Below are 25,061 nucleotides of genomic sequence, written 5' to 3' on the forward strand. Positions count from 1 at the left end.
AAAAACGATGCCCTGTAGGACTCTTCCCACTGACCACCTTGTGATGGGCACCTCCGTCTCCAGGGCTGTCCCTCGCCATCCCACGGATGCAGTCACACCACTCTCTGTCTCTGTCTCTCTCTGTGTCTTTCTCTCCTGCCCCATCCGTAGCGGTTCCTCTATGAAGCTTTCCTGACCCTCCGTCCTGTCCACGAGGGTGACTCTCTCTGCTCCTGTCCTGTGAGGTGAGGGCTGTGTCTGCACTGCTCAAGGGAACGTTTCCTGAACAAAAGAATCAATCTCTTCATTCAGCAGCATTTATGGCGAGCCTACCTACCATATGATAGATGTCAGAGAAGCAAATGTGTCAATGGATCCTCACTAGAGCCCAGTGAGGAAGGAGCACAGCGTCTCTCCCTCTTTAGAGATCAGAAGCGAAGGCAGGGGTCGCGGGGTGGGTGTCAACACCTGTTTAGTGTTACTCAGCCTTGAGATTTTCAGCAAGGAGCGCAGGATCTGCCCCTCAAAATGGGAATTATAATAGCACCTGTCTCACAGGGTCATTGTAGAGTTTAATGGATCCGTATATGTAAAGATTTTAGGAAACACCAGGCACATAATAAGTGATCTGTGAGTGGTGTTGGCATTAGCCGAGCTGCCAGTAGAAGCCAGGACTCCAGGAGCATGTTCAAGTAGAATTTCTATTATTCCAAAATAATTATTTATCCTTGACACATTGAGGCTCTTCAAGAACACAAGAAAAACATCACCCGTAAAACATCACCCGTGAGAGCAGAGACCACAAAGAATCCCTCGTGAGCCTCGGAAGTGACCGTGGCCTTTCTAGGCTCCACGAGCATCGTCCTCGGCGGGGAGAGGCCAGCGCCAAGATCATCTCATCCTACATCCTTGTCTCCTGTCAGCAGCTGTTAACAAGAGGGCTCTGAGCAGGGCACACTCGGCCAAACGTGCTTTTCAGTTTCTGAGACCCTGTCCCCTGTTTGTGTTAAAATCGGAGACATGAAAATGTCAAGCAAAAGACCATTAAAAGTAACATGGAAATTGGCCTCGAGAGCATGTAATACACAATATTTTATATACGCGTTTGCTGCAGAAACAACGGAAACTCCGTGGCAGGTAACCAATTTTCTAGAATAACCTGACACAAAAGACTAAACGTTGTTTAAATCAAGTTAACATCAAAAGGACTGTAAAAGCTACAGCAACTAAATGACCTACCAAGACACCCAAACAAGTAGAGTAGCTGCAGAATAGCAAAGCCTGGAGGCCGATTCGCAACTTTAAGTAACTCAAGGAGGTTAAAGCATGAGCTGCCGTGATCTTATGAGTCATCATACTGACACTTTGAAGTTTCCACTGTGTGAGAAACATATAAACGCATTTACTGTCATCTTCGAACGTTGCGAATCATATAGAGTGATAAGGATACAGGAGAGGGTGTGTGAAGTAGTCGTCAGTACGCTGACCTGGCCTCCGGGCTCACCTCTCAGCTCGGAGGCGGGCAGACCCGGCAGGTCCAACAGCTACTCACGCCGGAAGCGGCTCAGCTACAGGGATCAGCAGACATTCACCCCAGCAGCACCCTTGTCCTTCAGAGCTGGCTGGGTCTGAGCCTGCTGTAAGTATGCAGCACGTATTCCCTTGAGGGGCTGGGCTTTCTTGCGGTCACAGTTTTGTGAGCTGCCTCCCAAAGCTCGGCCCCTCCCTCCCTGTCCCCTACTCAGCTTCCCGCAGTGTCCGGTGAGAAGCCTTCCCATCGGTTTCTCACTCAGTAGATATTTACTGAGAAGCTACTACGTCCAGTATGGTAGCCACTAGCCACACGTGGCTATTGGACTCTTGAAACGTGACTAGTGCATCTGAGGAATTCATTTAAAAATCTCCTTTAATTTTATTAATTGGCTACACATGACTAGTGGCTACCGTATTGGATACTACAGCTCTAAAGATAGAACAATCCCTTAGACACGGGCCGTTTTCTCTGTCTCATGAAGGTGAAAGACAGTACGTCAACCGATAGTCACACTAGGATGTGCTAAGTGCTTTCATTACTAATAAGTGGAGAAAACTATGGTTTGTTCATTCAACAATATTCATGGAGTAGCCATCAAACACAGGGTTCCATTCGCTGCTATGGGCAATAGGCAGCTATTCCCACGGTAGAGGCCTGACGACAGTGCTGAGAAGCAGAATGGAGGAGAGCAACACCGACCATGAATTCCAAGCCCTACGTGAAGCTTGGACCCTCCCGCACAGGTGAAGGGCCAGCCATGGCGCCTGCCAAGTTCTCTACCTGGGGTTTCACGTTGGCACCAGATTCCCAATTTTTCCTAAGATTCTGCCATTTGTTCTGTCATGCTAGGGACATTCCAGAACTGTGGGGGGTTGTTGGTTTTTTAGAAAGACTCGTGTGCGTTGATAGACATGAGCCTGGATGAATCTGAAGGAGGTTACAGCTGGAAAGCAGTCTGGCTTTTCCAGCACTTGGACCAGCGGCACCTGCTAGGTGGGAGAAAAGCAACACCCGCTCTTCCTCAGCTGTGCAAATTCTGTCCCGCTGGCCACCCCATCAGCAGATGTGAGGTTCACGTATGGCTTTGGGAGGCTCCACACTCCCCAACACGTGTCCCAGAGTCACTTCCCAAGGCTTCACTTTGAAACATTCCAAACCACTGGGTTTCATAGACCAGGAAGCGTCTGTCTATGGGAGTGGGTTCTTCATCCGGGAGCTGTTTGGCACACGTAAAATGAAGTCTGTCCTGTGGGCTTGAATTTGGTTGTCGTGTTTAAGGTAGATACGAGGAACTCACAGTCAGTGTGAGTGGGTCAAATAGAGACGGGACAAAATGAATCTGTTTGTAGGAAGAGCACAATTTCATTTCCAGTTTACATTAGTAGCTGTAGAAAAAAGCTTGAGCATCAAACCACGTGAACTGGCAGAAGACACTGGAAGCTTGAGGCCAGCTAATTCCAGAAAGTTGGAAAAAATGAATCCAAATTGTTTACAAAATGTAGGATAAGGAAGTAAAACCAATTCAGGTAACAATAGAAGGGCAGTCTCCATTCTCCTACTCTGAATTTTGCAACCCTACCGTGTAAGGTCTGAGCTCCCATTGGCATCTTGCGATTTGGGGCTGCTGAGAGGGGACAGAATCAACAAGAAGCCCACCGCAGTGCTGGGTTTACGCCATCTACAGACATTCCCATTGCCAAGTGGAGGTGGGGCCGTTTTGAGTAACATGACTGAACTGTTTTCCCATCATTTCCCAGCATCTGAATGAATCTGATAGTGAAAGCAGGCCAGTTGTCTGTCTCCGTGGACACCTGGTGTGCAGGTAGCATTGATACAGGGCAGACACATCCAACAATCTGTTGATGAACTAAGACAAGAGAGAAGAGTTTTGGGAAGGTAACAATAGTCCTCATGAGCTGCCAGTTCACAGACGGAGCCCGAAGAAAAAGAACACTTATTGTTACACTTACTAATTTATTCAGATAAACACAGAGTGAATACACTAACAAGTCCACTCAGATCCAGGACCACGTCTTGAGAAGATTCTCTGGAATGGAAGTTGGACTTGACCAATCGTCAGGGATGGAGGCAGGGAGGGTGCTACGGAATGTTTGGCTGAGATCATTGACTCAGATTCTCCCCAAATCCATGTAAATGTTCACATAAATCTCAGATACCTGTTTATTTCCTATGAGAAACACTCTATAGACCAACATTTGTTTCCTTCGGTTTTTTCTGATTATAATAAGCATTATCTGTTTTGATTATTGTATTTTTACAACATGAGAACAGTCAAAAGGCAGAAGACCCATCACCCTGTGTTTCGCGCGTGGGAGCTCTGCCTGGTCCCCCCCCGACCCTATCTCGTCTCTCACGCTCTCGATCTGTCCTCACTGCACCTGCTGTCAGCTTCCCAACACGCAACTGTGATCGCATCATCGATTGCGTGAAGGAACTCAAATAACTCCCGTCATTAGCCTGCAAGGATGGTCTGACCCCGAAGGGCTCTCAGGGCTTTGCACCATCCTCACACCCACTCCCAGACATCTGGGCATCTCCTTTGAGGCCTGTCTCCAGCGTAGCCTCTTCCTGGGGACGCCCCAGCTCCCTTCGCCGGCTGCCCCTCTACTTTATGATGTAGTGCCCTCTCTATACTTTTATCATAGTGTCTGTCACACTCTCTATTCACTCAACAACTATTGGATGAGTGCCCATGGCTCCCCGGGCATTTGGGGCACGGTGGTAAACAGTGGCCAGAGGTTCTAAAGCAGAATTACTGCCATGTCTGAGTCCCCATTGGGCCATAAGTGACTTGAAGGGTGGATCTGTGCCTTTCACCTCTGGGTCTCCTGCACAGCACGGGGCCCAGCAAAGAGGAGGCTCCCAAAATAAACACACACTGGGTGGGTTCACGACTGAACGAATATTTTACCATTCCTAGGTCCAAAAGTGAGCCAGTCATAGTCTGCAGGAATCCCCTATCCAAGTGTTCACTTAGTGATGAAGATCACACATCTCATTTTAGACACACAGAACAATTGCCAACAGCATTTTCCCGGATGTCTTTTCTCCCCATTCCTTGCAGTATATATACACATAGAGTCTCCAGGAAGAAAAAGACTCCAATTAGCAACAATGCTTTGGAAAATTGCCCCTTTTCAAGGAAAGGTTATGAGCTCTTGCTGTAAGGGTCTCACCCAAGTTTGGGCCAGTTTTAGCAAGATTAGTGCTGACTGCCAAATACACCAAGTCTGCTTTCTGTGACGCCAGGGCAGGACTGACACCTTCTACGGAGCCTGAACCTCGCTCCCATCAAAGGCATGTACGGTCCACCTCCTCTGAGTGGTCATTCTGTCTACAGATATAGTTTTATCTGGAGAATGTACAAATCCAAATATATCCAAAGCTTTTTTGCAACTTCTACATTTTCGTATTTCACAAAAATGTGTATATGTTAATATAGTATGCGTGAACTAATTCTTTTTCTTAAACGTGCGTTGCACACCGTGTGCGTTCGGTAAGATGTTTCGTGAACTTGTGCCGTCGATTACATGATGGTGCTGTGCACGTGCTTCCTAAACCATCCCCGGGGGTGCTGTGAAGATCCCTGTGTGATCACGTGGATGGTAGTGATAAGGGACGAGGAGAGGAGAGAAAAGGTTAGCAGCCCCAGACACGAGCCAGCTGGGTCTCTGTGGAACGTCGCTCTGTGCACAGGTGCCGGCGCACTCGTGGGAGTACGTGTGCTCACATCCTTTCTGCGTTCGTGCCGAACCTCTGCCTCTTCATCCGGGGCTCCCGTCGCCCTGATCCTCAAAGACAGTAACTCAGATCTTCTCTCTCTTTTCTAACAGCGTGTATGGCTGCCCCTTGGCTAAAAAAAGAAAAACACAAGACAAACAGCCCCAAGAACCTGCTCCCAAGCGAAAACCGTTTGCGGTGAAAGCGGACAGCTCGTCGGTGGATGAGTGTTACGACAGCGACGGCACGGAGGATGGGGACGAGAAGGACGAGGCCGAGGAGGAGGAGGGCTCAGACGAGGACGACGAGCCGCGGGACGACGACGACGACGACGACGAGGGGGGCCGGGACGAGGACATCGAGGACGAGGACGAGGACGGCGAGGATGGCGAGGACGACGAGGACGACGACGACGAGGAGGACGACGAGGACGATGACGACGACGACGACGACGACGAGGAGAACGGTAATCTGCAGCGCGGTGGCGAGGACCGAGCGGTGGGCGGGGCCGCTTCCGGGAGGATGGTCTGGGGCCGGCGGCCGTGGCGCATGCGTGCTTGACGCCCACGGGATTAGGCGGCCGGGGCAGCGCGGGGAGGCGCGGCTGTGCGTGTGTCTTTCCCTTTCCTTTTAGAGAAGTCTTTAAATCATCCATCAGACATTAGATGTTGCTTCGGTCACGTTGTCACTCAGACTGGTCATCCCCAGAGTCTGCTGAAATATCTGTGATGTGCACGTCTGCTGAGCTTTTGGCAACTTTTATCCAGAGAGTTCAGTTTGCCTGTTCTCGGAGGCTCCACCCGAGAGACCCCGTCATGAGCCGCTCCGGTGGCTGTGGTGTTGGCACGGGCAGCCCACGTGCCTCCCGGGAGCCGGAAGCCTGTGTGAGCCCTGCTGCAGGAGCTGCTGAAGTAGGTCTGTCCGTCCGTGGCCAAGGCTTTCCTTTAGGGGCCGTCAGGTATGGGTCCGAGGAGGAAGCCGGCTGTCAGGAAGCAATGAATCAACCTGTCATCCGCTTCCACGCTCAAGAGCTGTGTTTTCTGATCCAGGGAGACAGACACATGAAGGGCACACTGCGCGGGGTAGTGGCATCTTTGGGGCAAAAATTTCAGGTGGTCGTGCTTTTACATCCAGCTTGCTGTTAGTGTCAGACTCAGAAATAGGACTTCAAAGCCAGTCCCTTCACAGAAGTCCTTTCTTTTCTAGAAGGACGTGGGAGGTCGCTGAAGAGTCTAGTTCTAGGTTTCACTGGCGTAGAGCTTGCCTCAGAGAAATGGCGAAGCAGGTTGAAAAAGTGGAGGGAATATTTATTCCTTACACTTCTTCCTTGGGCTCAAAGCTCTCCAAGAATCTGAATTCTGAGAAAGGCTCATTCCTCAACACAAAGGACAATGGTTTCAGCCGATGGAGAGAGAGTTTTTAGATCGGGCAGGTGTGAATTGCTTGTTGCTAGTCCCGTGGAGTGGGCATGAATCAACTTTCCTCCTCCAGGGGTTACACTAGTTTGTTCCAGGAAACCTGGCTTTTATGAAAGAATCCTCGATGGTTACTGTAGTTTAGGGTCCTTATGAAAACAACTGACTGCTTAACTTACATGGATAATACAAACGTATCTGTATATAAATGCATACACACGCACACACACACGCACGCATAAACTTCATGCATTAAAATCTGGTCTCCCCAGGTTACTTTTCTCGTCTTGTTATTATAGATAGTGGCGCGGAGACAGCCTAAGGAGTAGCATTAGCACACACCCACAGACACACACCGTTCGCCCTGCTAAGCAGACCGTGGTGTCATTAATGAGATGATGGCTCTTTCATGCTGAGTATTAAAAACAGCAGCTCTGGGTAATAAAATATGTGGAAAGTTGGAGAATCGACCAATTTGGCAAATTGTTTCTGGACCCCGTATTACATGTGCGTAGCTCTGGGTGGAATCGTTCGTTGTTGAGGCTGACTCATGATTTGTGCCTTAACCATGGCCTCTTATGAAGATAGCATAAAATACTGCTCCTTCATATTCTCGTTCTATGTTTAGAAAGCGGCAGACACTAATATTTGAAGTTATGGACGGTTGTGGGTATGGTGAATTAGGGTCGGAAATATTTGCACATATGCGTCGTTTAACCAAGCGCCTTAACCAGAGTCTAGGCTCTGCTCTCCGTTTGCTAGAATTAAACTTTCCATTTTAATTTACTTAGGGCCATCTTTTAAAGAATCTACTTTTAAAAGTGCAAAATGACGTATTTTGGAAAAGCGATCACAGGCTTATCGAAACAGCTTTAGCATGTGACTGTACTGGCTTCATCCACTCTGACTTCAACGCTTAGAGTTGTTTTAAAAAGTGAGAAAGCAAACCAAAGGTAAAGACATTTTTCTAGGAAAATTCATGCAAGTGGGCATAATCAAGGGGGCGTGATAGAGCCATGAAACAATTGCATAATTATTCCATCGGCCCCAGAATGTCTGACCATGTGACCCACCCTGCCTGGTGACCAGCACTCAGTGTCCTGCAAACATGAAGCCCAAGTCGGAGGCATGTAAGGAAGTTGGTTCCAGAAAGAAAATGCCCAGTAGGAGGATGAATGATCAACTCTTGGTCCCTGGTGGCAGGATTCATATTCAGCTCTGGATTCTCCAGCTAAGCACCTTCTAGAATCATCTATTCTGTGAACTTTAAAGGAATCAACTAAAACTACTAAAGAGAGGTTCAGCCGTGGTGGCCATTTATGGATCATCAGGGTACCTCTTCTGCTGTAAGACAGATATGTCCATTTTACCAAATACTTTGGCAGTAAGGTGTAATAAGCTACTCCCTCTTAGACAGCCTCTCATCAAGTCCTAAGTCCCGAGGAGTCGTTGGATCAAAGGTAGCCCATGTGATGGACCCTGAACTGTGGCTCTGATTGCTCTAAGTTCTGTGCAGGAAGGCCCAAAGCCTTGCTTGATTCCCAAGTCAAACAAAAGCATCCCTCCTAAGCAGAAACCACTTCCGAGGCCTGATTCCCGGAGAGGGTTTCACCAAGTTTTTCTGTTACAGGGAGAAATCTCCCCTGGAGGAGCCCACGGACAGGTGTTCCAAGACCCCATGTAGCCAATATCACACAAAGATATGCCAGGTGGATTATCCAGTGGGTTATTTCATAACCCCAGGGTCAGGAATCTTCAGGAAGGTTCTAGATCAAGGAGGCACAGCTCTGCTGATAAAGTGCTCATTTTACATGATCCAACTCCTAGCTGTGTGTGACTTACGACAATCAGGCTTCGAAAGGCATGTGTCCATCCATCTCCCATGTTCATGTCCTCCCAAATGCATTTTATTTTACCTGATGGCTACGTTTAGTGCCAAAATCACTATCAGTCTGTGTGAGTATCTGCCCCCATAGCCGTGTCTGTAACGTGAGAAACCCCACATTGCATGTCTTTGTCCCCTCCTTGTACTGGCAGAAACTGTTTCTGAAAAACTGGGGAAGGTACTTTCTGTGTCTGGTGACCAGAGTTCTGGGTCAGCATCTCGAAGTCGGTCTTGCGTGTCCCTTGTTGACACTCTTGGCGGCTGTTGCGGCGCTGAGCCAGGAGCAGATCCTCTCCAAGGGGGACTGTGCCTCTTTCTTAGTAAACTGAAGCATAGACGGTGACTGACAGTTAACAGAGTGAGAAGCGAGGCAGGCAGGACTCGGCGCGCGGAGGCATCTCGGGCGCCGAGGGGCGGCTCGTAGGGCCCGTCACCGCGGCCGATGGCCACCCGGGGAAACCGGGGCAGCCAGATGGAGTCGCACGGACGAAGCTTAAGCTGCCCTCAGCCTCCCCAGTCGCTATAAAGTCTCAGACTACTTCTACCATCCTCCACCTCTGTTATAAGCTGGAATGTGAAGTTCGTTGAGAGGTTTTGTTACAGAGAAAACAAATGCTTATAAACCACCAAATTATTACATAGGAGCCCACCGATCACAGAAGGACTGTTATTGATAACTTGCAAATTAGGTGTTTATTCTAATTCCAAGAGTCCCCTGGCGTTGTAGTTACACGTGAACCAAGATATCACTGATAATGTACACTTCCAGTCAGTACAGTAATATACACACCGTGCTTGATCTTCACAGTGATTGTGTAAGACAGGGCAGGGTAGAAATTACTCCACTCTCATTGTGCCAATTAGAAACTGAGGCTCAGAAAGGTAAGATGCTTTCCAGCCAGTGACAGATATATGGTCAAACTCTGTCGGTGGTTTCTCTTACTTCAGAGCTCATGTTCTTTTTATCACTCTGCTCGTTTGAAGGACAGGAATTGCTATCTGAGTAACTCATTTCAGATTACATTAAATGCGCCACTAAATAATCAGAATTCTGTTTTGTCCAGTTGACCTATCATAGGCTGGTCTTTTGCATGAAGAATTTTATTTTCAAAATGCGTGTAATGGTCTAAGGTGTAATTATGAGCTTGACGTTCCCTCGTTATCCTGAAGTTGAGAAAGTTATTATTCAGGGCTCATAGATTTTTCTAATAGCAGATTTTTTACATGGTATATAGTAAGTACCTTTTCAGAGTTTTATTATTTGAGAAATATAGATTCAGTGGTTATTTAATGCATAGTAAGTTACGCTTATTTTCATACTACAGCCCACTAAAAAGAATACATCTTTAAATACTAGATAGACTCACATATGTGTGTATAAAATAAGCGTATGTATTTAAATCTCCTTATGAGTATATATTGTATCTGCCCACTGACAGGAAAGAAAATTCCATGAGGAAGAGCATAGCAATTTGCTGTCCAGATGACAGGAATGTTCATGTCCACCACTGCCTTTTTTAACACATAACTGTTTCTTTTTTGTGTGATTTCTCCAGTTATAACTTTATTTTTTTAATGTTCGTTGGAGTATAGTCGATTTACAATGTTGTGTTTCTGGTATACAGCAAAGTGAGTCAGTTATATATATACATATAGCCACTCTTTTTAAAATTCTTTTCCCATATAGGCCATTGCAGAGCACTGAGTAGAATTCCCTGTGCTATACAGCAGGTCCTTATTAGTTATCTATTTCATATATAGTAGTGTGTATATGTCCATCCCAATCTCCCAGTTTATCCCCCCCTTACCCCCAGTAACCATAAGTTTGCATAACTGTTTATTAATACATTCTGTTTCTGAAATACATTTGTAAATACGTAAGGTCCTTTCTTTGCTTACTCTATTGAATCTTGGGACTTTCTGGACAATTCGACTTTGAAGACAATTGACTTGGCCATTGGGTCAAATTAGGCAAAAATGCAAACGCCTTCCTTTTCTAGAGGTTTTCTGGCTTCATGCTGTTGTATGTGTGAATTAGCCACAGATGTGTGGTGGCCTCCTCGGAAGGTCGCATCTAAGAAGGGATTGGGGGGTTTGAAGGGCAACGTGAATACTTACGTTGAGAATGTACAGTGTACGGCGAAGCTGCTCTGGGCAGGGTTTAGTGAGCTGACCAGAGGCTGAGCGGCCTGTGAGACGTGGAGCCCAGCAGGCTTTGGTCAGATCACTGCATCTCACCTCACCTCGCATCCGTGGATACCTTCACAATGGTGTGGTCAGTGCCTGTCACACTCTGACTATGGGCTCTGTTTGCACCGCCCTCCCCAGCCAGCAAATCCATATGTAATCCAGCTTCTCTGCAGAAACTCACCTGTCTCTGAAGGGAACTCAAGACAAAACCCGCCCTCACAGACACAACTTTTGTTTTAATTACCAAGTTTCCAGCGTGTTTTTTATTCCACAAAGGATGATACCCTAGGTTCCATGTTATCAAAACATCATGACAACTTGCAATCAATGGGCTTGAATTTCCATAAGACAGGACAGAATGAGGAGGGTGAGGGTCTCTCACTGTGGCCTCCGAGCTCCCCAGACTCCCTTGCGATGAGGCACTCGCACTGATCAGCCAGTTACCTCTTAGCTCATTCTCAGGAAACGGCCCTGATGCAGGAAGCAAGTCGAGATACAGACAGAGTGTGCATGAAAATTAGCCCCCCAGCTTTCTCCTGCAGTCAGCAGAAAACGCAGCGAGTTCTGTGACCAGCGGAGAAACCAAGGTGTGTTTAGTAGGCACGGTCGGGAGAAAGCATATGATGACTTTCTATCATCCTAAAAATTAATCTCTCCCTCCATCCACGAAGGCGTTATTTTGGGCAGTTTAGTACGCGAATACATTGAGTGGATGGCTCCACCACTCAGAAATGAGTAAAGGCGGAACGAGGCATTTCTAGGTATCAGTTTATGATAAAAATTAAACTTTCTTCTTGCAAACTAATTTTGCGTAATTAGAAAATATAATTACATGTTATGTTTCACGAATTTTCAGACTCTTCAATGCAAACCAGAAAACTTGCTAACAAGGTGAATTCACGTACATTTGAGACGCGAGCAACATGCATAAAGTACGGGGAAGAATCTTTTTTCACATAATAATGAGAAATAATAGATGTAAGAGAGTAGATCTAACACATTTTTATTCAATTTTTTTTATTATTTAAAAGCTTTTAATGACATCACATATCTTTAACAGATAGGGCACAAGTCGAGAGGCACAGGTCACGTGACTGAGCACCAGGCCTGAGTGACCGCCTCCCTGCTCAGGCCCAGCCTCTGGAGTTCATGCCTCTCAATGCCATTTTGATTGTGCAGTAAGATGAAAATTGTCATTACAGCCGTTACAGTGACAGAGAAATGCACACTATGTTTCCAATAGCAAAGGCAATGGAGCAAATTATAACACAGTGTGGCAACGCACAAGCAGGTAACCACTAGGGGAACAGGACTTTGTCCAGTAAATGCTCTTTATTCCATTTGTTTTTAAGGTCCACTTGAAGGGATGACCAGCTTATTTCTTTGTCTTAATTTGATTTTTTTTTTTTTTTTCGGTACGCGGGCCTCTCACTGTTGTGGCCTCCCCCGTTGCGGAGCACAGGCTCCGGACGCGCAGGCCCAGCGGCCATGGCTCACGGGCCCAGCCGCTCCGCGGCATGTGGGATCTTCCCAGACTGGGGCACGAACCCGTGTCCCCCGCATCGGCAGGCGGACTCCCAACCACTGCGCCACCAGGGAAGCCTCTTAATTTGACTTTTATTCCAAATGCTAGCGTGGCAGAGGGTGGGATAAAGGTGGGAAGGCATGTCTTGTAGCTCTGGCTGCCCTGCTTCCCTCACTCTCCCTGGACTTCAGTTTGGCATCCAGAGATTAGGATGATAACACTTGCCTTTCGCTCACCTCACTGCTTGGTTGCTAAGCTTTAAAGCAGGTGTGGTCCAGAGAGATGCTGGGGAGAGGCGAGCCATCCAGAGCTGCAAAGTGGCAACCGTAACTCAGGTGGCTTTTGCACGGTTCTCCTCTCTCAGGCACAAACTCAAGCTTGTCTGTAATTCATGGAACCCAAGGTGCATGGCGATGCCAAGCAAATATATTATGTACATCAAAGCTGTATTAATTTAAAAGACTCAGGGCCGGGTGAAATCTCACTTCAAAACAATGGAATGTGTTTTCTGTGTACACAGAAGTGCACTGGGTTCCATGGGGACACAAAAGCTAAATAGATACCACGCTTTGCCAAAAAGAAACACACATAATATAGCACAAAAGAGGAGTGTGTACATGAAAATACATACGTAATGGTGCTTTACAAAGGGCAGAATTAGAAGCCATAAGCCGAGATGGAGGCTTTAAAGGTTTGAGTTGAAAACAAGAACAAAAGTTTTCAGATTTGAAGATTGTTGAGCTTTAGATTAGGTTACCAAAGAACGTGGTAGTGTTTCTGAAAGGTCTTTTCTGTCTGATGGGGATTGAATACGGTCGAAGAGAAGAACGGGGGCCCCGCGCCTCCCAAGTTCCTCCCAATCAAACATACTCATTGGAATGACCACATCACACCAGTATGTAAAACAGGAGGACCAAAGTTTTCGCAGACTCATTTCTACTCCCTGGTTTACAGCATCAGCAGTAGCAAAAGTGACCTTGGTCTGCTGGGCCAGGGTTGTTCAAGGTCGTCCAGTTAATTTGGAAAGTCTCCGAGCTGTGTGTGCGTGCGTGTGCATGTGTGCGTGTGTGATGAGAGAGAGAGAGAGTGAGAGAGGGATGCAGTTGGTTAGTGTGTTTCAGTCCGTCTCAGTCTGAAAACTACTGATTTCAAATAGCTCTTGTCTGGATTGGGGGTTATGACTATCCTATTTCTTAGTCTCCAAACTTAGATAAACCACATACCTAAAATGTCATCAAGTAGAAAGGTCCTCAAAACTTAGTGAATAAGTAAAACTTTATTCCCTTGCATTCCATTAATTAAGATCCCTAATGAATAAAAACTTCAAGAAGCATAACTTACACATTCTACATTAAAAATTATTATGCAACTTGGATCCCTTGTGAAAACCATTATTTTTTCCTTCAGTTTATCTCATTTAGCTTAAAGGACATTTTTACATCATGTTTCAGCTCATGAAATGGACAACTTCCAGAATCAAGAAGCCAACAGTTGGGCTTCCCTGGTGATGCAGTGGTTGAGAGTCCGCCTGCCGATGCAGGGGACACGGGTTCGTGCCCCGGTCCGGGAGGATCCCACGTGCCGCGGAGCGGCTGAGTCCATGAGCCATGGCCGCTGAGCCTGCGTGTCCGGGGCCTGTGCTCCGCAACGGGAGAGGCCACAACAGTGAGAGGCCCGCGTACCGCAAAAATAAATAAATAAATAAAACAAAGAAGCCAACAATCCTCTTCTGAGCTGTTCTTCGACTGCACAGTGATCTGGTGGTGGGCGGTTTATATCAAATCTGTGTTACTTAAGTCCACGTATAAATTATATATATATATATATATTTTTATAAAAGTCAAAATCAGAGCTCAGCTCCCACTGAATTTCCATGTGCTGGCCCTGCATGGGCCAACGTGGTAGCCCCTGGCCACACGGGGTTGTTTAAATATATATTTGTTGAGTTTGAATTTCACTTAAATTAATTAAAATCACATAGTGTTGAAACTCCACACCCTCAGGCCCAGCAGCCTTTGCACCGCAGCCCCTCCTCCCGGCTTGCGGTCCCCTCATCTCTCAGGTCTCTGCCCAGAGGCCACCTTCTCGGCGAGCCTGGCCCAACTGCACCTGAAGTGACCCCTGTCCTGGCCCCCTGGCCCCTCACAGCACTGGCCACCAGCTGACGTCACTGATGTTGACATGTGATGATGACATCACAGCTATTTTCCGTGTGCTTCTCTTCCGGCCCCTACGCGGTGGCGTCCCCGCCTCCTGGGCTCATCCTTCTGGTCCGAACAGCGGTGAAGTGAATAAAGAAGCTGCATTTGTTCGTGTCCCACAGGCCTGTCAGAACTGTGACCATCAGAACATCTGCCCGTGATCTGGTAAAGACTTGTCCTGTGTCGTCCTCTCCAAAGTTTTGGCATCTTGAAGTTGGAGGAAGATATCTCGAAAAGCCGATATTTGACCCAGTAAATGCCGACGGACGGAGCTCCCCAGGCCTGCGTCCCAGGCCTCCGTGTACCGCGTGAGAGCCACACGGCCGCAGCGAATCGGCCGCCCCTTCCCCGGCCCCGGCCTGCCCCCGAGGGTTGCTCTGCCTCAGACGACGGACGTGATGCGTGGGTCTCTCCCATGTGGCTCATCTCGGGCTAAGGAAGGCTTTCAGGCCAGGCCGGGAGCTGAGATCGGGAACACGTTAGAAGCGCACGGCTCAGAGGGGAGCCTGGCGGGTTCCCGCAGTGACCCTGTGCTGGGGCGTATCCTTCCCGGCCCGGGGACAGCAGGGGCTGGAGGAGACCCTGTGTCCTGCTGCACGGGATCCGCTGATTTACACAGACAGGAGCAAATCCCAGCCCAGTAAGCCAGCTCCTCTGGGGAGAAGTAGGTCCAGCCGCTCCAAGTGCGGGCAGGCGTGGGGATGAGACCGCAGCCTGGACACAGGCACAGAAGCACCAACACACAGCTCAGAAAAAAGGTCCGGGGACTGTATACACTTCACCCCCATCATCTCCTCCCACGACGCGCACCGGTGAGAACAAAGCAACTACCTCTAATCGCCCAGAAACCACTGTTAAAACTGTGAAAATAGAGGGGAGTAGTCTGAAATCCCCGCCAAAGTGAAAACAAGACAAACAGCAACACTGTTAAGTAAGTTGGAACTAGAAAATGTGACAGTAAGTCTAGAGAGGTGACAAACCTTGACTCTTCCAGCCAGGTCACCCGTCTGTTCCACCCTCACCTTCGAGATTCCCCTCTCGTTCACACTGAACCTGGGGGGTGAATGTGACGGGGTCCTGGGAGTCTCCAGCTCCACTCCCCACTGCTCAGATGGGGGACAGGGAGCTTGAGGAGGAAGGGCTGCCAGGGCCCCGGTGCTGGCCATGGGAGAAGGGCTGTGACCAGGATTCACCCTCTCAGGCGGCCGAGGCTGGCGCCCCCCCGGCAGAAGCTGTAGTGTAAGCAGTGCCTGGGCAAGTGGGACGGCCTCTCCTACCACAGAGGGAAAGGGTCCACAACGTCTCAAAGAGGGTCGGGGGTATTTGCAGAAGGACCAAACTCACCTTGCTCCGTCTGGTCTTGGGGACAGGGCTGCAGGAGTTACGTGTCTTCAGAGGGTCCGAGTCCGTGGATCGCTGAGGGGGTCGGTCTGTCCTCTGGTCCTTCCCTCCCCCATCTCTGCACAACCTCATGCCTGGGTGCCCCTGACCCTCCCACCTTCCTACCCACTCGGTCCCCTCACGCTGCTCAGGACGCTTCATATGAACCCAGTCCAAGATGTTCCTAATTTCCAAACCTTTTCTCCGCATCAGAATGGACTTAAACTCTGCCAGTCAGGACCCTCGTAGGTGACGGGCCAACGAAGCTGGCAATTCCAGCAGACATTTCAACACCTGGTGCTATAACGAGCCCTCAAACCTCAGCAAACCAGCATAGAGGAGGAAGGCTCCGAACAGCAACAGCAGCTCCAAGTGGCTGTCAGGCAGCAGCTGTGGTGGATGCAGAGCTGGACGCCCGGCTGGGGCTAGTCTAGAACGGGCCGTGGCGGCAAAGATGGGCAGGTCTGGCTGCTGTGGAAGGAGGCCGTGCTGGCCCAGCACCCTGGGATGGCGTCCCGCCCTGTCATCTAGCAACAAGGTGATGTGGAGGAAACACCAGCCTCCCTGGGGCTCCGTGTTGTCACCTTCGGAAGGACAGTAGGTGACACCTCCTTCTCACAGGGCCCCCGTGGGCATGAAATGAGGACTGACAGCCGCAGGCCACGAGACTGACCACCGGGGCTGTTATTCTGTGTTCACTCGATGGGGTGTGTGCAATGATCAACACTTTTGCTTCTTTCCTGTAGTTGCTGCGACTGGTAAAACGCCATCATCTTCTCATTAGGATCTAATATATCATCACATTTCTGTAGTTACAAGTCAAAAGTGAATGTTGATATTTATTTCCGTAATCAAAAAGGAAACACCTATTAATGCCGTAAGAAACTGTGGCCTTTGGTGATTTGAAACCCACGAGGGTGGACTCTTAGACCACGTCTTCTCTGACCTGGTAAATCTAGAGCAGTTTCTGCCTTGAAGAAGTGTCTCTTCTTTCTGTATTTGTATTCTTGTATTTTATTTATTTATTTATTTTAGTCAGTTTTCTATTTGCTAGCCTACGGCCTATTTTAATGGCTAGAGAGAACAGTAGTAACACAATCAGGTTTAGGACTAGACACTGAAAGAATTAAAAGGTGCGTCAGACATACTTTTTAGAGACGAAATACTAAATGAAGCCAGTGCTTGTATTTAGAAAGTTATAATCCACAGAGTTCTAACCACAGCAAATTCCGGTCGTGAAGATGGAGACAAAATACCATACATGGCTCCATTTTTTTAAAGAAATGTTTTTGGTTTTCTAATCGTAGCTACTGAGCCTAAATTGTTTATAACCATCTGATTCAAAGGAGATAAAATTCAGACCTACGACGTTTTACAGCACTCACACAGGAATCCAAAAATGCATGTAATTACAGTAAAAGCAAGGTTCTTGTTTGATGAGGAAACACTGGGGAGACCCTGAGCCACTGAACCGCCTGTGCTTCTGGGCGCAGGTTCCTCCCCTCGGAGGGGCGGGCCGGGTCTCCTCCAAGTTCCACCCAGGTGCGGCCATCCTGTGAGCCCCTCCCAAAGGCAGACCCCTGGGCCGGCCCCCACCGGCAGGTGCCTTTCCCTCCTGTTACCGCACAGCTTTGCCAGAGGAGAGGCTCGAGACAGAAAACCAACAAAGGACACTGAGATACCTTGGCCTTCTCCTTAAACCTCTGTCTGAGAAGCTGTGTTCTTTTATTTAGAATGTGGGCCTGAACTTTAAAATAACTTCCTGGTAAAATGCCTTTTCTCATCACAAGTGCACTCTCCCTGTTTCCTGGATCACCGATCACATGAAGAACCACTCCACTGACTCCTGAAGCTCTTTGGGTTGGCAATTGAGTTTGTGGACTGTCGGTTCTATGTTGCTAATGCCTGGCTGGCCCAGAAAACTCTGGCCTGTTTCCCGCAGCCCACCTCCACACGCGGTCCATTCCATTTTGAGCCTCAGCAAAGACATAGCTAGAAGGGTAAACTGCCTGAAAGCACAAGACCAGAGATGGAATTCCAAAAGCTCGCGGTGAATGATTTTGAATTCTGGGGGCTGACGCTCAGAAGCTGCTTGCTGACAGGCTGCCTGATGGATCCCTTCCATCCGCCCACATCATTAAGGCTCGACTTTATCGCACATGCGTTTTGAAAGAGTTAAATACCAATAACTTGAAAACGTCCATTAACCCGCCAGGATTTTCAGCCTCTCATGCAGTCTCTCCGGACACCCCCAGTCTCACTTCTGGGGGTCCGGCAGCCTCGGGGGGCATGGAGGCTGGTGACCAGGAGGGAGAGCTGAGCCTTGCTCCGTCGACGCTAACCCAGTGTCCCTTGATGCCCCAGATTTCTCCTACAAGTACGCAAAGTCCTCCACGTCTGCTGTGTGGGCCCGGCCTCCCCAGAGACCTGCCACCAGGCGTGCAGGGCTCCTTCACTGTGCGGGTCTTTATGTGGCACAGAATTCTCGTGGTTCCAGTGAGAGCTCAGGCCTGGCTCGGGCCGCCAGCGTCACCCAGCCAGTAACAGCAAAGGCCCAGCCTGGACCAGGAGGTATAAGTTCCCCCGTCACTGTCACCCTGATGTGGCTACACAGCAAGGGGCGGCCTGCAGGGTCCAGGTCTTCAGAAGGGAAAGGACCCCCCCAGCTTGTTCACAGGCTCCCTCGCCTGTGTGGCTGGGAGGCCGTGTGAAGAAGCGTGTCCACCTTCCTTTAATCTCCTTGTAAAGCGATAAGGTCACCTAGCAAGGATTGGAGACATGAACAGGTGTATGGTGATTGGAAAGCTGAGCCACGTCCCTTTTCTGTGTGACACTGAGGGGAAACCACTTCCTCTTTGGGGCAAATGAGTTGAAGCTCATCCCGAGATTCTGAATTTGGAGAATTAATGAAAATCATGCATATGACAAGTGTGGGAGGAAGTGGGGAGCTTCATAAGCTGTGGGCCTCGTCGGCATCAGGCTCCCGTGCAGCCTTCACTGTGGTTTAGATGCCAGGGGTGCAGGGCATAGCCTCTCTGCCCTGGTCTCTCCTTTCACTGACCCCCTCCTACTCCAAGCTCTTCACGTGACGGGAGGGAGTGAGAAGGAAACCAGGACGATGCCACCTCTTACTTGACTCGGCTTCTGCCTAGAATCAACTTTCAAAATGCTTCCAGGGGTTTCACGTGGTGCCTTGTTTTCAACCACAACATGTAGGTTCATCTGGTGGTTGGTTCTTGGTGGGTGCAGTGGTGCTGGTTCCCCCAAAGTGCCAGTTTCGTGCAGAGGTAACGCAGCCTGGTTATCTAGAGGCCGCTTCTCTGATCAGCCCACGAATATAAAGACAAAAGTGCATAAATTGAGAGGAGAATATAAGTCACACTTTCAAGGGCTCCTGAAGGCAGGGGTGCCTTTGAGTCTTGAGAGCTTAGCCCTGAGCTGTGTCGGGTGTGCATGTTGGTTGAACACTTCCCTGGGATTTCTGATGCGTTTGCTGGTTTTGTTTTCCTCCCTCTTGACGCTCTTTGGGAAAACGCATATCCTTATTCTAAGGAGATTGATTCCTAGGAATTATCCAGAAGAGATATAATATTTGTTTGGTGCAATTAGTGGTGCTCTCTGACTAATACACGGCAAATTTGATTTGCTGAGGTTTGGAGAGATGTGTTAGATTTCAAAACTGTGCTGGTTCTGTGTGTGGGTTGCAAGGATGCTGTTCTCTGTTATTGATGTGCGGATGTCCAAACCCAGTTCACCAACAAAAGCCTGTTCGAGGAGACAGCACAAAATCCATAAAGAAAACACTCGGGGTCCCTGAGTCAGCTCTGAGTCAGCTGGCATCTTCTACGAATCAATACGCCTCATTTCCTCATTAATAAGCTTTAAAAGTTCTTCTTACTCTGGTTGATTTAATCATAGAAACAAAGAGTATATTTGAAAATGGCAGGCAGTTAACCAAATCCAAACTAAAGTAGGGGAGGGGTCCATCTGAGAATCCATTTAGTATTATCTATATTTTGCAATATACGTGGTAGCGGTCACGTAACATAAGGGAGAGAGATCGTCCCAGCTACGCCTTTAGTGTCGAACGGAATACATTTCAGATGAAACACGGGGGTTTCCTGTCATTTTTAACTTGGCCTTTTTTTACTGAGTTTTCCTAAATTTTTTTTGAGATTGGATATGACACTTGTTCACATGTTGTTTCCGCCAGCTCACCACAGTTTTCCCGAGGCTGTGGGGTGGGCGCTGGGTAGTGTGTCACAGTGACACCGAGTCATCAGAGTCCTGCTTTTCGTGGGCATCTGGCCGCTGCGTACTTTCCCCACCCACCCTCTCCAACCTGCTGAGATACCTATAAAGAAGCACAGCTCATCAGAGCTCCCTTCTAAGCTCTTGCTGGGGCACTCCTCTCGCTTCACAGTGTATCTTGATAAGTTGTCACTAAGGTAGAAAATTCAAAACCGCTCCCAGCCCCAACGTGTGCTCCTGATACTGACGGCCCAGAGTCAGTGTCGGCGCGTCCCTGCAGGACCCTCCAGAACCTCGGGCTTCTTCTGTGCTGCCCGGGCATCACCGTGAAAACAGTTTAAAAGCGATTGGTGTGCACATCTGCTTCCGAGTCAGCGACGAGCTCACGAACTCTTAGAAAGCCTCGTCATACGATGAGCGTAATTACTATGCATCTGGTTGGGCTGTCAATAAAGAAGGCTGATAAAAGAAGTGATGCTGAAAAGTTAGAAGTAACGGAAAAGTAATCTTTTAAAATTGTACTTATCCTATAGAGTGGTTGCTTTGAATATTAATTCAGGAAATTCGTCGTTTGCAGCAGGTGCTTTAATGGCCTACCGTGCTGTAAGCACACCGCGTTTTCTTTCTGCTGCCACTGTCCTTGGACCTGCAGGTGGGCCTCCGGGTCCCGTGACGTGACGGGCCGGGCGTAACACGTGCCCTGAGCTCGCCGTCCGCGCTGTTGCAGCTACAGGTTCTAGCCACTTTTTCCTCTTCTTTTCTTCTTTGTCCTTTTTTTTTTTTCATTTTCTTTGCAGAAGGCCATCAGCTGAACTGTCACAGCGCTCGCATAATGCAGGACGCGGAGAAGGATGACAACAATAACGACGAGTACGACAACTACGATGAGCTGGTGGCCAAGTCCCTGCTGAACCTGGGCAAGATCGCCGAGGACGCGGCGTACCGGGCGCGGACCGAGTCAGAGATGAACAGCAACACGTCCCACAGCCTGGAGGACGACAGCGACAAGAACGAGACCCCCGGCCGGAAGGGCGAGCTCAGCCTGGACCTGGACAGCGACGTGGTCAGGGAGACGGTGGACTCGCTGAAGCTGCTGGCCCAGGGCCACGGCGCGGTGCTGGGGGACCACGCGGGCGAGCGTGGCTACGCGGACGCGCTGGCGCTGCCCGAGAGCAGGAGCCTGAACTACACGACGCTGGGCAAGGCCGCCAACAACGGGCTGGCGGAGAAGCTGGTGGAGGAGAGCGACGAGGAGGTGTGTCTGAGCAGCCTGGAGTGCCTGCGCAACCAGTGCTTCGACCTGGCTCGCAAGCTGAGCGAGGGCAGCCCCCAGGAGCGGCCTCCGCAGCCCGGTGCCGGCCCCCGCCCACACGGCCGCCAGGACGACGACTTCCCAGGGAGGACGCCCGACCGCAGCTACTCGGACATGATGAACCTGATGAGGCTGGAGGAGCAGCTGAGCCCCAGACCCAGAACTTTCTCCAGCTGCGTCAAGGAGGATGGGTACCGCGAGCGGGAGGACGACGCCACCTCCGTGAACTCGGACAGGTCAGAGGAGGTGTTCGACATGACCAAGGGCAACCTGACCCTCCTGGAGAAAGCCATCGCCCTGGAAACCGAGCGGGCCAAGGCCATGAGGGAGAAGATGGCGGTGGAGGCGGGAAGGAGGGACAGTCTGAGGTCCTATGAGGACCAGTCACCGCGACCGCTCCCCGGGGAGGAGAGGAAGCCTAAGTCCGGTGACAGCCATGTCAAAAAGCCATACTATGGTAAAGGTAATATTTCTACCTAACGTAAGTTGCCTCATGAAAGCGTGCGCTAGGGTAAAGCTGTCAGGGGTATTAGAGGCTACGATGCAGGGGGCGCATCCCACTCCATTACATCACGCACGCATGTTTCTTAGAGTTGATTCCAGAGTTATATTTTGTGATTACGTCTCTGAAGAGCAAATGAAATACCTGTCTGAGAAATACACAAAGCAGCTGGATAACATGACGTTTCAGTGGAAAACGCATGCCTTGGAAAGATAGGGTCAGAGCACAAGCCCATCATGTGAGGGAAAACATTAGGGCGAGCCTGTGTTCTTACAGATGACCTGCAATCTGTGTGGAGTGGCGGGGGTTTATGTGACAAAAAGTCCATCAGGGATGAAGCACGTATTGGGTCAATTGCATTGAGTAGGTGGCATCGTGATTTATAAAATGATCATCAAATGTCAGTTATCGATGAAACCTCCCCCACAGAAAACACCCCTGACAGAAATTGAACCATAACAGGATGACTGATAGCGTAAGACAAGGGCAGCGACTGCACGTCCATTACCTTAAGGTAGTGAGGAATGGGAACCGTTTGCTACGCACAGCCTGGTGTGTCCCAGGCGCAGATCAATCACCACCCCTTTCGTATATTCACCCCCTCACTGTTCCATTCCATCATGGAAACAGTTATGGTGCTTGCTTTATTGGGAGACACTCAAAACCCTGCACTGTGATAGTTCCAACCAGGTTTCCACCTGTGAATTTTGTGGGCACGTGTTTGCATAGATCTGTAAATTCAACCATATCCATACGGAGTCACTACACCTAATATGTATATTTCCACCCTGAATGATTGACTTCATGCTTCCAGTAACAGCTGCATCCACTTTCAGTATGAGGTGGATGATAATTTGACCTGTGTAGGACCTTGTGGATATTTCAATTACAAGACTCTCAGAACTAAGTGAGAAGCATCTTCAAGGGTGAAATCGGTGATTCCCTAAATTCTTCCGTATTAGTACCAAAATGTTTTTCTGTTTTGTATATTGTTCCATTTCTGATGAATATTGAGTTTCCTTAGAATGAGGTTCAAGAATCTGGTTTGAGAATCCGTTGCTACGGAAACATCAAAGGATCAGAACCTCCTTCTTCTGCGGTTACACAGGTGTGTATTCTCCTCTCCACGTGTGCACGTACCTCCAGGGGCACCTTGGGCTTCGCTTTAACCAAACCCCAGGTGGAGATGAACCTTAGCCAGAGGCCCGTCGGGTTCTGGATGTGGCCGGTGCTTGGGTGCTGACCATCGTTTCAGTAAAGCAGGTGCAGGCCAGACTGAGGAAGGGTCATGTGTTAAAGGCCACAGAGTGAGGCATCAAGCTTGCTTTGGGTGTTGCCGAGACCAGGAGACGCAGCTTGTGTGTCTATAACTAGAGTGCAATCTCTTAGAAATCTTTAGTTGGATGTTGGAGACTCACGTAGGAACTAGACACTTTTAGGAAGAAATAGTGTCCTTTCTCATGGGCTGGCTCAGGTGGACAAATGTGGTAGCGTTCTGTTTGGGATTCTGCAGAGTGCGTTTCAGGACTGAGTCTGGGCAGGAGAAAGCAGCGCTTTACTTACTGAGGAAGCACGTGGGCTCACGTGGACCCGAACGCTGCCGTGCCTTCTTTGGTCTCTGTGGTTCCTTTCAACCCACCAGCTTGCTGTAGATTTTGACCCATTTTGTTTTGTTATTCTTGTTATTTTCTTTTATTCTGTTTTTGGCAAGAAGTGGAATTCAAATCACTTGCTTCCCCTAAATAAATGGGGACAGCATGGAAACAAACAGTAAAACCCCCAAACCAGGATGTGCTTCTTTCCCCCGAAATGGGGGAAGGGTTGGGGATTCGGACTTTCCAGATGAGTCGGAAAGCACTGATTTCTGCCTCTCCCCAGTTTTTCCAGATCTTCCTCCTCTGATCAAAGTGAGTCGCCGTTTCTTATCAGTGTGGTCCACATCACTTCCAAATTTCTTTTGAAGACGTCCGTAGTTATATTCAAAACCAAATAAATAAAGCCAAGCAAGGACACCAAAATGGGGCAAAGAGATGAATGCCCTCCTTATTAAAAAAAAAAAGCTATGTGCTCTCTTACCAACACGGGCACATAGCACGTCACCAATCTATTGTCAGCTTCTCTGGTATTTTATTAAACATGGAGAGAACACTCACACCAATTCTCATTCATGCACAATCTTCTCAAAATGATTTAAATTATAAATGATTGACCTTTCCAAAAGCTTGAGCTGAAACAAAAGAAGTTCATCACAGGGACCTCCCTGGCGGTCCAGTGGTTAAGAATCTGAGCTTCCAGTGCAGGGGGTGCAGGTTCAATCCCTGGTCGGGGAACAAAGATCCCACATGCTGTGTGGAGCGACCCAAAGATATTTTAAAAAAACAAGTTCGTCACACAACGTCCTCTGTCTTTCTTCTCCCCAAGCAGCTGCCGGAAAGGGAGGAAGGGCGCAGCCTAAACACAGCACACAGTTTTTTCTAGACATCGTTGCAGGGTTTTTGGTCGAATCATTGGCCTGTTTGCTTGCTTGGTTGTTTAACGTTTGTTCCAAGGTTTGCTTTCAAGATGAACTGGGATTGCAAGAAGGGAGAAAGCAAGGGGGTTGGGGGTGTTGGTGAAGGCAGAGGAGACACACCTCCACCAGGACGCAGGTATCCAGAGGAGAGTACACACTTGGTGTTTCCAAAACCGCAGTAGACGGAGCCACACGGTGTTTGCACAAATCTGCACTTAACTTCAGAACGCTTTCGAAATCGTGAAATAATATAATTTGTTAGGAAACTGTAAACATACTCGTGAAAAAGAGTCACTTAACGATCACTAGTATAGCTTACGTTTTATCCTTTAAAAGTCCTTTATATCTAGTCTGTGGCTTTAAATTATATCTCTAGTTTATGACCTTAACTAATATTTTCCTTGGAACTGTTACTGCACACTTCCTGTTTTCCATTTGCCTTCATTCAGTTGTACCGCTATGATTATGAAATCACTCAAAAGCCAATTAGATGCTGAGCTTTTCGTTTGCACGTGTAAGAGAAGCTCCAATAAGATATTTAGAAATGAAGTCACCACCGCATAGGTTTAGATCTGTCTTCAGAGACGATTATCTATAAATGATGGTGGGAAGCAGCCCTTTGTTATATCTAGGA

General features: G+C 48.6%; 1 protein-coding gene across 3 annotated transcripts in view; it reads left to right on the forward strand.

Annotated features, from left to right (window-relative positions):
• The window catches only part of MYT1L (myelin transcription factor 1 like), a 136,459-nt gene that overhangs the window by 20,529 nt on the left and 90,869 nt on the right, over positions 1-25,061 (forward strand). For 2 of the 3 annotated variants that reach the window (XM_065891463.1, XM_065891464.1), the window contains exons 4-5: positions 5,368-5,720; positions 20,899-21,870. In XM_065891463.1, coding sequence (XP_065747535.1) covers positions 5,368-5,720; positions 20,899-21,870 — 1,325 coding nt within the window. Of the gene's footprint in view, positions 1-5,367; positions 5,721-20,898; positions 21,877-25,061 lie in introns of all 3 variants that reach the window. The other variant, XM_065891462.1, reaches the window with a different exon arrangement.

Source organism: Phocoena phocoena, chromosome 14 (assembly GCF_963924675.1).
Source record: "Phocoena phocoena chromosome 14, mPhoPho1.1, whole genome shotgun sequence".
NCBI lineage: Eukaryota > Metazoa > Chordata > Mammalia > Artiodactyla > Phocoenidae > Phocoena > Phocoena phocoena.